A 14,780-nucleotide genomic window follows, 5' to 3' on the forward strand; every position below is an offset into this window, starting at 1 on the left:
GCTCCCAAAAACGTAGACTAACTAAATCAGAGATATATCTAGTATACACATCCTGCTTTATACATTTTATACATACACTGAATTCAAATGGAAGAGAGTCAAAGGGTTCTGCATAAATATAAGTATTTGCTGACAATTTATATTGATATAGTGGTATTTAAAGCAAAAATCAAACCTTTGTTAATTTTAAAGTAATCAGGTTGGCAAAAACACATCAACAAAAGGGAGCAGATGGAATAAACAAGGGATGTGGTTGAAGAAGTGCAGAAGTCTAGCATTCTTAAAAAAGATTTAAAAGTAGTCCAAGTGCCATCAGCTAAAAGGTGTTATAAGAATATGCAAACAATGGGAAGTTACTACCCAGACTGAAAAAGCACATTTGTAGTTCCACAGAAACCTCGAGTGGGGAAAAAAAGAAAATCTATAAACTTCAAGCATTTGTAAACGCCTTTGACATGAACCATGGGATGCCAATACAGTTTAGTTGATTACATATTATAAAAGCATTTGCACAATATGATAAAAAATCATATCCCTAGAAAATATCAAAGCATGCATGTGTATTAATATCAATAACCTTGAAAGTTTGTAAAAAGATATACCTGACAATACAATATGACACTCCAAGATCTCAGGTGAAAAATAAGAAGGTAAAAAAAACAAAACCCCAAAGTTTAGAGATTCTCTGGTAAAAGGCTTTACTACAGGTGCTAACTATTTGGAAGTCTGAATAATTAGTTGGTTTGCAACAGTTTCACAAAAAAGAGGGATTTTCAATGATAGTAGTTAGGAATAGGTATTACTATCTTGCTATATTATACATGTTTAACAGCTGTCTCAAGAACTGCTCTTGCTAATCTTCTGTCACTGTTATTATATTTAGCTGCCTGCTTGGAATACAAGCAGTAGCTTATTTGTAAAAGGCAGGTGTTTCCTCTGCTTGTAAAACCATTTAGACCAACCAGTTCCTGATTCAGTAGATTGAGAACTTAATCAAATAGTGACATCATTACGGTTATTATCTAGTATATGTTTGATGTTCAAGGATCTTAACAGGGAACTGTCATTGTAGATCAATAACAGTTATTTGATCATTTTTATGTACTTAACAAACAGACTGCAGCTCATACTGTATGGTTCCTATAATAAAGGCAAGTTACTGGGGGGCGGTTCTTTGGCATTTTACAGCCCAATCTGTGCTTTCTTTTATGGACACATCAATACCATGGTTCTCATGTACTTTTTTTTTCTCAGAGATTTTCAAAGTACACCGTTTCAACAATGTTTCCGAGCATGTGAACTTTAGCAGTCCACTCTATCAAAAAGTTTTCTTCATCTTGTGTATTGCCAAATAGTTACACAATCCTGATGAAATAAGTTTTATCTTATCCATTTTTTTTTAATCAAAGGACATATTCCCTAGGGAGTAATAACCACTCTTACTTAACCTGGGGCATTTCATGAAGGGCAAAACATGAGAAGAGCATGTGAGGAAGTAATGATTCCAGCTAGAATGTGCTATTAGTAATACTAGATTTTGTATCAGTTTACACTCATTTTGCAGCAATTATATATTTTTTAGAATAATTAAACTGTTTGAATAAAGTGATGTGGCCCTTACCAATATCACTCATTATTGTTAAAATAGCATAAATTTACACCTGGCATTTTTTTTTTTTTTAGTGAATGAGATGACAAGACCCTTCCTCAAAAAGTTTATATTAAGATAACAATACACGCTGGTATTCTAGTACTGTAACTAAAAGGAATCACAAAGTACTTCAAGTTTTCAGATAACATTGCATCTGATATCAAAAACAAATGTACTAACATTTATAGAGGCAAATCTGAAGCAACTCTCATTGCAGGTCCCAGTGTAGGCCCAGATCCTGCTACCTACCCTGCAAGAGCAGAAACCGGTGCCTAGGTAGAGCCTCACTGAACTCAGTAAGGTGCTACAGGATTACAAAAGTCCATTCATTTTTTTTTTTTCATTTCCGGAATGGGACAAAAAGATCAAATACATGTTGGCAATAGAATTTTTTTTCAGCTAGATCTTGCAACTGGATCCAGTTAGGGACAGCGTTGTGCTCTAGTGAATCTAGCTCAGGATCTGGTCCTTAACATCATCATTTAGAAAGTGAAAGTTAGGAGAACGAAACCAATAATTATTTAGTTTGAATTCTTCGGGAGAAGTTGAGAATTGTACATTGACCTGATTACTGGGGTGTTTCGTTAAGATTATGTTGGCTTAATTCAACAAGAACCCGTCTGGAAAAATAACTATGAAGGAAAAAATATGTTTCAAGGTTAGCCATCTCTAAGAGACTGCCTAAGATTTGTTGAGGGACAATGGCAGACCCACTGGCTCTTATAATACTGACTTTATTTCCTGCAGTGTCTTCTGAACTGATTTTCAAACAAAGGGCCAAAACCCGGGAACGTAAGAAAGCAAAAGCATTAGAAAAGGACTTAAAAGGGAGCCTCACTAGAGTGAAAGTTGGTAGCTGTTTGAATGAATCAGGAGACACTGAGGTATGAAAAGAAGTTAGTCATGCTTAAGTTACTACTAAGGGATGTTAAAACTATATGAAAGTACCATGCACACCACTTTAAAATCCTTCCCACAAGTTTTGTTCCTAATGCTAAGATAAACAATAATTTTAACATGACCGTTTGGTTGCTGTGTATCACTGATCACAGGCGGCTGAAAGGAAGAAATAGCAGTATTCAAATTTGGTCAGATTTGTTGAACAGTCATTTCATAGAATACTGGAAAACCCAAGGCCCCATCTGAGAGTCAAAGAATTGGAAATTTCCATTGTGAGATAGATAGAGGCACAAGGCCTGACACCCAAGCATGTGTCCTGAGGCACCAAAAAGGGAATAACTAGTCCAACTAGCCAGATAATTAGGAAATATTAGGCCCACCTCTCCCACTTCCATATCTATATCTTCTATATCTCCCTGTCATCTGCTAGACTTCAGACTAACATGGCTAACTACTTCTCTGTATATTATATCATCAATAATGCTTGAAAATAGATCATGAGATACAGCCACTCTGAACCTATTAAATGTACACTCTGCCTGTCAATCTCGGAAAGGGAAAGTCATGGGAAAAAAAGTCAAATGATATCCTATGGAATAATCAAGTCTTGCACCACATAACAATTTATTGTTTAAAGCTGTTGATGTTTAAGTATAAAAATTAGTTATCACTTTACAAACTGATTTTTAACTGATCTGAAGATTATATATGCTCTTTAATAATATTTCTACTCTCAAAACCATGTCTCTCAGGGAGATGAAGAGCATATGTATTTTACTTGGACTGTTACATAGAAAATATTTACTGGAAGAAAACAACTGATATAGTCGATAAAATATCAATACACATTTAAAACTCTCTCTTCCTAAAATATGAGCTGAAAGAATGAAAAATCGTGGTAAGACCACAATGATCCAATATATTTGTCTGCTTCCTCTTCACCAGGGTGTATTTCACCCTAACTGAATTAGAAAGTAGGCATTGTGTTCCAAGCCACAAGTATTAATACTTCTGGCAAACAAATTAAAAGCCTTATCCATGGTTGAAAGCTGATCATTACTACTAGAGCTTTTAGGTTTCAACAGTTACATATCTGTTCTCTGCCCAATATTCACTTTTTAAGGATTTTTGAATTTCAATCTTTAGTTGCTACATAAAAAGATACATTTTGGAAGTGCATCTTACAATTACCTTTTTATCGTGTACTCTCTCCAAATTAAGTCTTTCCTGTTGAAACTTGTTTTCTTGATCCTGTAAATTAAGAATTTTTTTTTTTTTAATAGGCAAGCCACAATTTCTGTAACTTTTCTAATACACAGTTATTTGAAGATGCCTCTGAAAACAGCCGTGAGAAGACACAGGTCAAGTTTGGTCTTCGTCCATAACTCACAAGCGCAGGCGACGGGGCAACAGAATTAGAACCTGAGGATGCAGAAAAGGGGAGTGCTTTCCTCTTGCTTTACAATAATTCATCCCACCAAATATGAGCAATGTTGAAGTGTTCCAAATATAACAGTAACTAATCCTCCTGTGCCAATAAAATGGCTGCTCTACCCCAAGTCAGGGGACAGGAAGATACGATGCAGGAGAAGAAGATACTTGGGGCTCCAGCAGGGATGCAAAGAATATGTAGTAGAGAGAGGAAAGGAATAACCTGAGTATCTATGAGAATTCAGAACATGTAACTGAATTGTTAAAATATAACAGTAAAAAAATAAAATTATGTTAACTCACACAAATACAAATATTGCTGTGAAAGACAGATACATGATTTACTATTAACTTTACTATATACTTCTCTATAATCTCCCGATACATGCTTTTATTTCAGTTCAACAGAGGGAATTAAGACAAACTGTCACAATATTTCTTTAAGAGGCTTAGTCAGAAATATAAGAAGTTTTACCCTCTTAAATGCAAAGAGATTGACGCCTCTTATTTTCACAAACTCCAAAATTTATCTTAGTTTGGTATTCTATTCATACAAATCACGGGAACGAGGAAAAAGGGCTCACCCTTAGCTGTTGCTGCCTTTGATGTTCTGATTCTTGTAACTGTTGTTTTAATTGAGACACACTGTGTTCTAATTCTTCAATCACATCAGATGCCTGCAGGGATTACAGGAAGAGGGAATGTTTGTCTTGTATTCTCCATTAGCTGAACAGAAGTGACTTGGTCTTTCTTTTTCCAATGTTTCATCAAAAATCAGAAAAATGATCAACTTGGAAAAGAAACTTTTTATAAACAGCTAGTATTTTTTTAAAGTATTTCTATGCTATTGAAAATATGAAGATCATAATAAAAAATAGTAATAGGCAGCTAATTTAATGGAGAAAAAAATCTGAACATAAAATGGAGAAAGTCATTCAGTGTTTCCCTAGCAAAGCTCTTAGCATTTTAGTAAATGAGGCCACAACACAGCTGCTGTGGTTGTTCTAGATTTATCAACTGGTTTAGAAGTAACTTCTTGAAAAATCGGGACTTTTTTCTAATACATATTTGACCCCACTATGTTGTAGGTACATATACTATCACCAAGTCTTGTTATTTATACAAAAATACTGAATTCTAACATTTTGGAGCTGAATACTGATATGGTCTAGCTTACTTCGCAAAAATTCAAATATACATGAAACAAAATGTTCCATAAATAATGGCTGGAAAATATACTAATTTATACCCAAAGCAAAATATTTTTCTTCATACCACTTCTCAAACTATTTATTGAAGAGACCTCATACAAGCCAGCAAGTCTGTGCTCCAAGTTTTCAAGAATAGTTTTTTTGGCACCTGAAACCTTACATTCGTACATCCAAGATGAGGGCTCAGCTAATAACTACCTGACATACGCAAATACCACCTGTGCACACACTTCAGAATCGTTGTGCACTCGAATTTGGTAATGCAAATGTAAACCCTAATGCTATAAGCAGGTATGCATGGGAGCACTTTAGGCAACTGAAAAGTCTCATTGACTAGTTATTCACACGCATTAGTGCTTGCAAGATTGAAGAGACCACTTCTAAACATTTTGCCCCTTTATGTACATAAGTGGTAAGCAAACATTTTTATGCCTATTATTCCTGGAAAGCTGTATGCCTGTAAACATACCTTAGCTGCAGACAGAGCGTGTTCCTGTTTTATAAAATTTATGTCAGCATCATATTTGCTTTGTAGTTGTTGGATATTCTGCTCATAATCTTGTATAATGTGATCCTTCTCTTTCTGAAGTGAGTTGCGCCTACAAGCATTAAAGAAACAATAATAAAATTAGTTCCTAATTTTGGCTAATTTCCTTTTTTGCTAACTTCATTCACCCAGACACCCATCTCATTAAGTGAAATGTAAATAAATAATGAGCGACTAATATATTTGTTTCATTGTGAACGTTATTTTGTGTGAGGGCTAAAAAAGCACCAGGGTGGGTAATATTTTGACTGTAATTTTTCAGGACTGAATTACTGAATACTGATTTCTTTAGAGACCAAAAAAAGGACTATTTCATTCATTACCTTGCCTTCACTTCCTGCAGGTCAGTGCATGCTGCCTGGTAACACTGTTCCAGATCAGCCTTTTCTTGATATAATTTCTGGCGCTGTAAATTACTATTTTCAGCCTCTATGGTCAGCTGCTGGACACGGGCCTCCAGTTCTTTGACCATCTGGTTCTAAAAGAATAGATTATTGTTAAGAAATGAGAGAAATAAATTTGCGTACACTCCTGATGTTATGCACCAGCCTAGAGCAACTAGGTTCTTTGGTGATGTAGAGACACAACAGATAGACTAGCAAAGCTGTCATCAGTCATGACAGGAAGTTTTATAATGTTCTAAAAACCTAAAATAGACATGTTTGAAATAAAGTAGGAATGTATGACCTCTTCCCCCAAACTTGTACTTACATTCTATAACGTAAGTCTTTTGTAATAAGAAGCAAAGCAAATATTTCAAAGAAAAAAAGACATTGAAAATAATGTCCTGAGCTCTTTCATTACCAGCATGACCAGCACTGACACATGTACATTTTGCAACGCACGTCAAAAAAATGAAACTCTGGGCCACTATCAGAAATGTGTGTATGATTTGCTTAATTTTTATGCTTAAAAAGGACTACAGAAATTGGGTGGTCTAATAAGGAATTGCATTAGATTTGTATACATGTTTAGGAGAGTCAGATAATACACTCAGAGTCTGTAACCTTTAAAGTGTTATGGAATCCAATTAATTCAATCTATATATTTTACTGACATCAAATGTTTTATATAAAAAAAATCTAATCAGTAAAATAAAATCATTACCCATGCATATGCCTAATAACAGCTCATTCTTGTTGTCAGTCTCTTATGGTATTACTTCCAAAGGAATAATGCGATATGGAAGTAGGGAAGGACACTTTTTTCATATATAAACTACACAAGCATGCATATTTACATATAAAAATAAAGTGTTGGACTGAAAGATTTAAGGTATATTGATAAGGCATATGCTACAGATGGGAGGGATATTAAGAACACTGACTTCTTAGCATAAAAGTTATAATAATACTTAACCCTTTCAATAAGTCTTTAAATCATTCTACAGACATTAATAACCAGGAATCCTGGTTTTCTCTGTTTAATAAATGCAAATTTTCTGGACCCCCCAAAATTCTCTGATTAAAAAAACTCAAAATCTGCAATTAAAATGAAATGCCACCATCTATATATATAAATTCATCATGGGGGCTGAGAAGGGAATTGGTGAGGCTCTACTCACCAAGGCGCTCCTGGGGGTCACAAAAAATAATGGCCATAAGCTAGCAGAGAGCAGATTCAGACTGGACATTAGGAAGAACTTCTTCACGGTTAGAGTGGCCAAGGTCTGGAACGGGCTCCTAAGGGAGGTGGTGCTCTCCCCTACCCTGGGGGTCTTCAAGAGGAGGTTAGATAGGCATCTGGCTGGAGTCATCTGAACCCAACACTGTTTCCTGCCTATGCAGGGGGTTGGACTCGATGATCTATTGAGGTCCCTTCCGACCCTAACATCTATGAATCTATATAGGAGTCAACTGAACACAATGTTTTACTGATCTATTTTACATTTTAAGCAATTTGGAAGCCTACCAGTGCCTCATTCACTATAATCAAATGAATTCTAAATACCTATATATTTTGGTATTTGATTTTGGGTTTTATATCATGGAAAATCAGAGCTCCCCCTGCTCCCTTTGCTCACTGGGACACAGGTCCAGGCCCCTCACTCCAAAGCCACAGATCCCCCAGCCCTGCTAGTGCCCCTCACTCTCTACCCACAGCCCCACAATCCTGTTGGTGCCTCTCACTCCCCAACCAAACCCCCCCAGCCCTGCTAGTGCCCCTCACTCCCTACCCACAGACCCCTACCTCCCAGCCCCACCAGAGAGGGCCCTCAGCTGCCAGGTCTACAGGGCCAGGGGCTAGGTCTACAGCCCCCTGCCCTCCACAGCAGCACCCAAGTCCCGACTGACGCATGCAGCACCTGCTTCCAAGCCTGGCTTCTCCTCCCCCATGAGTAGCGTGGCCATGGTACACAAAAAACCCAGATACTTGCTAATAATGCACGCATTACCCCCTCCCCTTTTTAATTAATAAATGTGGGTATAAGCAAAGGGGGTGGGGGAAGAGAGAGAAAAAAAAGCACATACTGCCCAAGGGAACAAGACAAGTCAGCATACGACCAGCAGCAGATCACGTGCGTTCCCATCCCTCTACGCTATCTCACCGCAACTTAATATTTCCTTCTAATGATCCCTTTCCAATTCCATTACAAATAGACACTGAACAGTTTGATAGTAAAAAACATTTTCAGAAAATACAACACATAAAATTAAAACAACAGTTAACTCCAAAAAAACAACAAAACTCTTTTCTTCCTCATTATTTCCTAAGCTCATGTTAATGTGTAAGGAAGTGAGAAAAGAATTGCTCAGTAGGGTAAGGTGAGAAAAATAAGACACAGATGCCTTGTAGGACGTACAGTCATAGTTATTTTTAAGTTAACAATGGTTTGGAAGCGAGGGGAAGTGGAAGAATATTTTCACCCTGTTAAAGGAAAGTAAAAATTCCATCGGTCAACTCAAGTTAGTTGCATAATACTTAAATATGCCTGAAGTGGTTTCTGACACACTCATGCAATCAGAATTGTATTACTCAAACTTTGAAAAGCAGCTTAACATATTTTCTGAAACAGGCTACATAAACCCACTCTCTGTACCAATAGAAAGCCAGCTGCAGAGCATGGTTTGTTCAGACAACAAAGAAAGTTGTGTATTTTACTTCTAAGTTATAGGATTTGTCATATACCAAGTGAAGATTGCTATCCTGTTTTTGATAAACATCAGCTTCAGACATCCTGTACCCAAAAGATTGAGCCATGTGATAAAATAAGGAGGATATCCCACTTTGCCAGCTGCGGTATATTTGGCAAAACATGTATATAATTTCAGCTTAAATAGCCAAAGCAAGAAATGTCTTCAGAGATAACTTGCTGCTAAAATAGCAAGTGAGGCACTAGAAAACTAACTCCAAAGAAATTTCTAGAATGCAATATAATTTTTTTAATATTGACATGAAACAATCTGCAGTATTGAACATTTTAGAACATAATAGTCATTTTAAATCAGGTATGTTTTTAATAAATTCCATGAAGATTAGTTACTTTATTATGTATGTAAAGTGACTTCATGAGAGGGATTCAGCAAGAAAGGATGTCTTTCATATTTGTCCACATGAAAGCATAGCTATTTTTGCTATGCTCCTTAATTAAGGACCCTTTTACGAATATTGCTGAATCTACTTTGGTTGCTGTTGAGCTCTCCCCAAAGTGTTGGCATTCCCTCTAAAGTGTGGTCGCTAGTGAACCCCTTTTTGAAATATGCACTGAATAACGAGGATCTTTAGACTTGCGCTACACAGATGCTGCAACTGGACATACTCCTACAAGTAGTTGGAGTTTGCACCTGTGACTTGAAAAAAAGACAGGCTGATTAGCTAACATTCAGAGTAAAACCAGGTACCTCAAAGAAACAACTACCACTAATACCGATGAGCTGCCCGCTATTATGATCAAACACAAATGAGGACCAAGGATACGATAATACAATGTATTCTGTGTAGACAATGAAGGTGCCCACAAAAAGCCAAAAAGCAGGATCACAACCTAAATCATTGGCAAAGCCAGCTTGATTCCTTCATTCCTACATTTTTTTTCACGTAAAAATCTGTATCTTCTTCAAATAGGGAACACAGTGGCAAAACAGTTAAAGCACTTTGCTTCTCCCATGATGCAAGTTAAAGCCCTGCAGTGGTCTCTGGCATTAACCATGCCTTGTGTGCCCTCACCACGCTAGCCCAATGGGCCACGAGGCATATGAAGACCTGTGATTTCTGTTGCGCTAATTTAAGTTCAGACTGATTCTACTGACTGATGGATTCAGACCATTAACTCATCCGTTAATCAATTATTTACACAGTGCATGTATCCCCACGTACTTCTCCCCCCCCTCCAAATATCCTCTTTTATACACACTGGCTAACAGACCATTGCTATGGATAATGGGAAGGTAAAGCCTATGATAAAGATAACTGAAAATGTGAGGCACAGAAGAGTGGGTAATAAAACTTGAAAGCAACAGCTGTAGATGACAAACACATGGTCCCTTGTCCTACATTTCATATCAAAGCTTCCTTCACTTGAAGCCTAATTTAATATATTTTTATAAAGTATTTCTGTAACTAGAAATCCACTGCTGCTTCCATGCCTTACAATTATAATGACAAATCACACAGACTTCATAACCACTGCTTTGTGCCCTAAATTATTGTAGGTTTTTTTTCCAGGAAACAAATACACACTTTATGGAGGAAAATATTTGTCAATACCATTAAACAAAAGTTATAGCATTCAGCCAATTCACTTCTTCATAATAAATGGCATTCTTGACAGTATGAACCTCTATGAAAAAGGAAAAGAATCTGAAACAACAGAAAAGAGAAACTAATTTCCAGTGACAGTCTAGTCTTTCATCTTAAGCCATGCCTTGAACTCTACCTTGTTTAATTATTAAATCAGGAGCTGCTCAGCCAGATCTGTCTCGTTTTGATGGTTCTTAAATTCAATGCTGCTGACAGACTGTGTCCATTTCCCCCCATATTTACTATTACCTCTGACAAGGTCTGAATGCTAATTTTTAAATTCAACATTCATTAATAACAGAATAAAGTTTTTTTTCTGACATTGCTCCTTAGCTCATTCAAGTTTTCACTCTTCTTTGTCTTCTCTTAATGGAAAGTACCAAGTACCACCTTGGGAGCAACTCTCCGGTTTTAGATAACAAATTTTTACTTTATACACTATATACACAATAAATGGACTCCAAAGGTGTCACTAATACATTGTACCATTTTGGATTTTAACGATGTACAGTGGAGTCCACCCTAAAGTTTAAGACAGGGAATGAAGAATGAATCGTTTTCTTAGAGTATACTAACACATATGTTACTGAGGGTTAGTTACCTACTGCTGCTTTCTTCAGAAGATTTTCTACCACCACTAGACTTAACAAAAAGGAAAAAAGAAACAAAAAGTCAACTGTGGGTAGGCTTCAACACTTTGGGGAGGGCATTATCATTGATGCCAAAATCAGTACCCCCTGGACAGCAGCAGCAGTGCCTTCCACAAATGTGACTCTCAACATTTGAGACATGGTTATAAAAATGCCACTCTGATTACAGATATCAGACGTACGTATTTTAACCCTTCATTTGTGAGAAGAGGCCTGAAAAAGACTGAACTGCAGGGCAAAGTCCAAGTACCAACGGCGGTATGCCTTCCTGATGCTATTAATAAAAACCTCAAAGTCTGTTCTTTTTCATCGTCCTGATCATCCTTGGAAGAAAGAGTATTCCCCCAAAATGAAAAAAAAGCAAAACAAAACTAAAACCCAGGATTTCCTAACAAGCTAGTCCATGAGAAAGGCATAAATCAGGTAGAGTTTCTTTATGTGTATTTTAAAGATAATGGTAGCTATAACAACTGGATAAATCTTTTTATGAAGTATAAATCTAAACAGTTAATTAACAGGGTTGGTGTTTTTTATGTCTGGACCAGAAACCGAGTAACACTTGGCATTCTTTGACTATACACATATTTATCTTCATAAAATTGTTTGAAGTACTGTATACTTCAGTTACCGTTTATGTTAGACACAAATTCCAGCTTAGATTAACTGCCAGAACATTGTCCTTCACTGGATGATGGACAGCGACAAGAGTGAGACGATTCTTCAGAAGTTAAATTGCTTCCCAACCAAGGGATTTAATAAAGTCCCCTCCACTGTTGATAAATGTAATGTCACAGTGTATTGTCTGTCAACACTCAAACATTTTCCCTTTAGGCGAGAAAGGAAGGCCTTAAAAGCAAAATAAGTTCCTTTTAGCTCTAAAGACATCGGAATATTCATATTTTCACAAGTTTTCACAGATAACTGTGGAGTCAGTTGAGGAGAAAAATGAACAAGTACAAGGAAAGGGAATGCTGGGGACAATGGCAGGCAGCAGAACGCACTGACGCACTGTGTTTCTCTACTTCTCTAAAGCTTGCTGATTTGAGGCAGTTCGACTTCACATCACAGGAAAAACAACAGAGCTGTTCCCGAGAGAGAAACAAGTGAAGTGAACTAGTTACATGTGGTGATAAATTGATGGATCATCAGCATGTCCTTAAGTGTGATGTTTAACTAGAAACAAGTGAAAAAAGCACTCCGGGAATGGAAAGTCAACTTTTCAATGCTTCCGTCAACATCTACCAACAAATCAGCGTAAAAAAATTAACTCTAAGAAGACGACTCTTCATTTAGAAGCATCGGAGTATTAAAAATAAGCCCTACGTCAGAAACAAGCAACCTTTTCCTCGCGATGGGTTCGAATAACCTGGCTGTAGTCCACTGAAGGCCACATAGCTTTGGCAGAGGGCTTCCCTGAGCTCATGCTGGGGTCAGGCAGCTAGGAACTGCACCTGCACTGTTGCGGCATCTCCCAGACCCCAGCTCCCCAGCTGGGGCATGAGCACAGTTTCCAGCTCATTGCTGGATTGCTGCGCTGGGCCCGGGTATCTGCAGACTAAATCCACACTGCCAATGCTTCTCCCCACTCCCCCTTCCCACTACAGCTGTGGTGTGAGCACGGCTGGAAGCCCCCTTGACCGCAGCACAGTTCCCCGCTGCCTGGAAGCTGTGCCCGTGCTGCACCTGGGAAATGGGGGAGCAGTGGAAAAGCAGCAGCAGTGATAGCATGGATGAAGATGGCAGATGTCTGGTCCAGGCTCAGTTCCCCACTCACTGGAAGCTGAGTTGACACACCAGTCAGGGAGCTGGGGGCTGGGAGAAACAGCTGTAATGCACATGTAGGTCCCACTGTGTAGCCCTGGCACAGCTGCAAAAAAAGCCGCCCACCAGTGTCGTATCACTGAAAACACTTGACCCAGGTTAGACCGAAGCTGGGACACTGGGGACAAGTGTTAGTAGTGTGGGTACGGCAAAAGCTGCCTGGCCCTGGCACAACTCCTCGCTGCCCAGCCCAGGAATGGGCATGAACCTGAGGCACAGGCAACACCCTTCAGCTCCACAGGCCGGATCCGTTGACCAGCTGTGTCTGACCCCTGTCCTACAGAGATGTTTAAAAAGAAAATACAGGAGAACTGGAAGACAAATTCAACAATGCTTCGTCTCCACTGAGACAACCGTGGTGTAATTCCCTGTCCTTCTTCACATTCTCCGGCTAAATATTCTGCTGCAGAAAAAAAAAAGATACCATCTATTCATGATGGAAAAGCGCTGATGGATTTCAGTGAATTTCATGCAGTCTTTATGTTGTAAGGAATATATTTGGGATTCTGGAATCTCAGAGATGAAGTCTCTCAAAAAATACTTCCTGAGCAACGATCCAGCTATTTTTATACTCCCTGCATAAGCTAGGCTTCTCATTATGTATCTTTTGGACAAGAAAAAAATCTGAATGGTGAAAGCATAACAACCATTTAATTTATTGTCTATTACAGTCAAGTAATTCATAAAAATATTCTTAAGGATTCATGTACACGAAGTCCCTGGCATAAAGCACTAATAAAATGCCTTGCCCATACATGCACTAAATAAATAAGAAACTGAAAGACAGTAGGGTCATCTTCACGGGACAACAAGTGGAAGCTGAGCAATGAGATGCTCAAGACTTTCATGGATTTAAACTATTAAACATCCTTTCTGGGCCTAGCCACAAGAGCAATAAAACTGGAAACTAACAGAAACAGCTCAGCATTCTGGGCAGGGATCAGCAACAGATAGAGAATAGATGTCTGAGTAAAAAAATCAATGACAGGAAATATTTTCAGAAAACATTTGCAATCGGTATTCTAGTTCTTTTTCCAATTAAAAAAAAAGTTAATGGAAAAAATAAATTAGGCTGTCTATTGTAATGAAATGGTCACCTCAGTTACATTTCTCATGAACAAATACAGGCAAACAAGCCTATCAGACTATACAGCTGTAGGGAGTCTCAGCATAAAATCCAAGCACAGACCTCTGCTTTCTCATCCTCACTCCTAAAGATCGCTACGGAGCAGAGACACATTGGTGGTTATAGGATGGGTTATGGTTCCCAGTCAAGAACAGTCTGCTCTGCAGGTTCCTCAGCTGTTTTTCCCCTAAGGACATCAACTGAACCATTCAAACAAAGGAACACCAGCCCATGCAAACTCACAACTAACTGGCCTTGCCTTCCCACCCTTGGGAGGGAACCCTGGGGTCAGTGTCACCCCAGGGCCTTCCATCAGACTTCCCTGTTCCTCCCTCTAGTTAGGACCAGCTGCTGGTCTTTAAAAGGGAAGACTAACTAAGGCTGGAGAAGCTTGCAATGCAGCCACCCACAGTGCGCCAGATTTTATCTGCCAGTGCTACCAACACAATTCTAAAGCCATAAAATTGATTTTAATTTCATTTTTCACTGTGAGAAGCAGAGAAATAAAATTCAGATATTTCTAATCGGACCTTGTGGGGGAAAAAAATGCATTACTCAGACTCTGGAACCAAAACAGCGCTTCTTCTATTATTCCTTTGCAGAAGCAATTTTAAAGTGTTCCAGCATGATAGTATAGTATCTGAAACATTTTTCTACAATACTTATGCACACTTTTGCAGGGGGACAAAACAGAAATAAGTCT

General features: G+C 38.2%; 1 protein-coding gene across 8 annotated transcripts in view; it reads right to left on the bottom strand.

Annotated features, from left to right (window-relative positions):
- CEP112 (centrosomal protein 112) overlaps positions 1 to 14,780 on the bottom strand; it is a 274,221-nt gene that overhangs the window by 174,629 nt on the left and 84,812 nt on the right. For all 8 annotated transcript variants that reach the window (XM_014601930.3, XM_019494322.2, XM_019494323.2 and 5 more), the window contains 4 exons: positions 6,064 to 6,218; positions 5,663 to 5,792; positions 4,567 to 4,659; positions 3,743 to 3,802 (listed from right to left, as the gene is read on the bottom strand). In XM_014601930.3, coding sequence (XP_014457416.2) covers positions 3,743 to 3,802; positions 4,567 to 4,659; positions 5,663 to 5,792; positions 6,064 to 6,218 — 438 coding nt within the window. The remainder of the gene's footprint in view (positions 1 to 3,742; positions 3,803 to 4,566; positions 4,660 to 5,662; positions 5,793 to 6,063; positions 6,219 to 14,780) is intronic.

Source organism: Alligator mississippiensis, chromosome 8, assembly GCF_030867095.1.
Source record: "Alligator mississippiensis isolate rAllMis1 chromosome 8, rAllMis1, whole genome shotgun sequence".
Lineage (NCBI taxonomy): Eukaryota > Metazoa > Chordata > Crocodylia > Alligatoridae > Alligator > Alligator mississippiensis.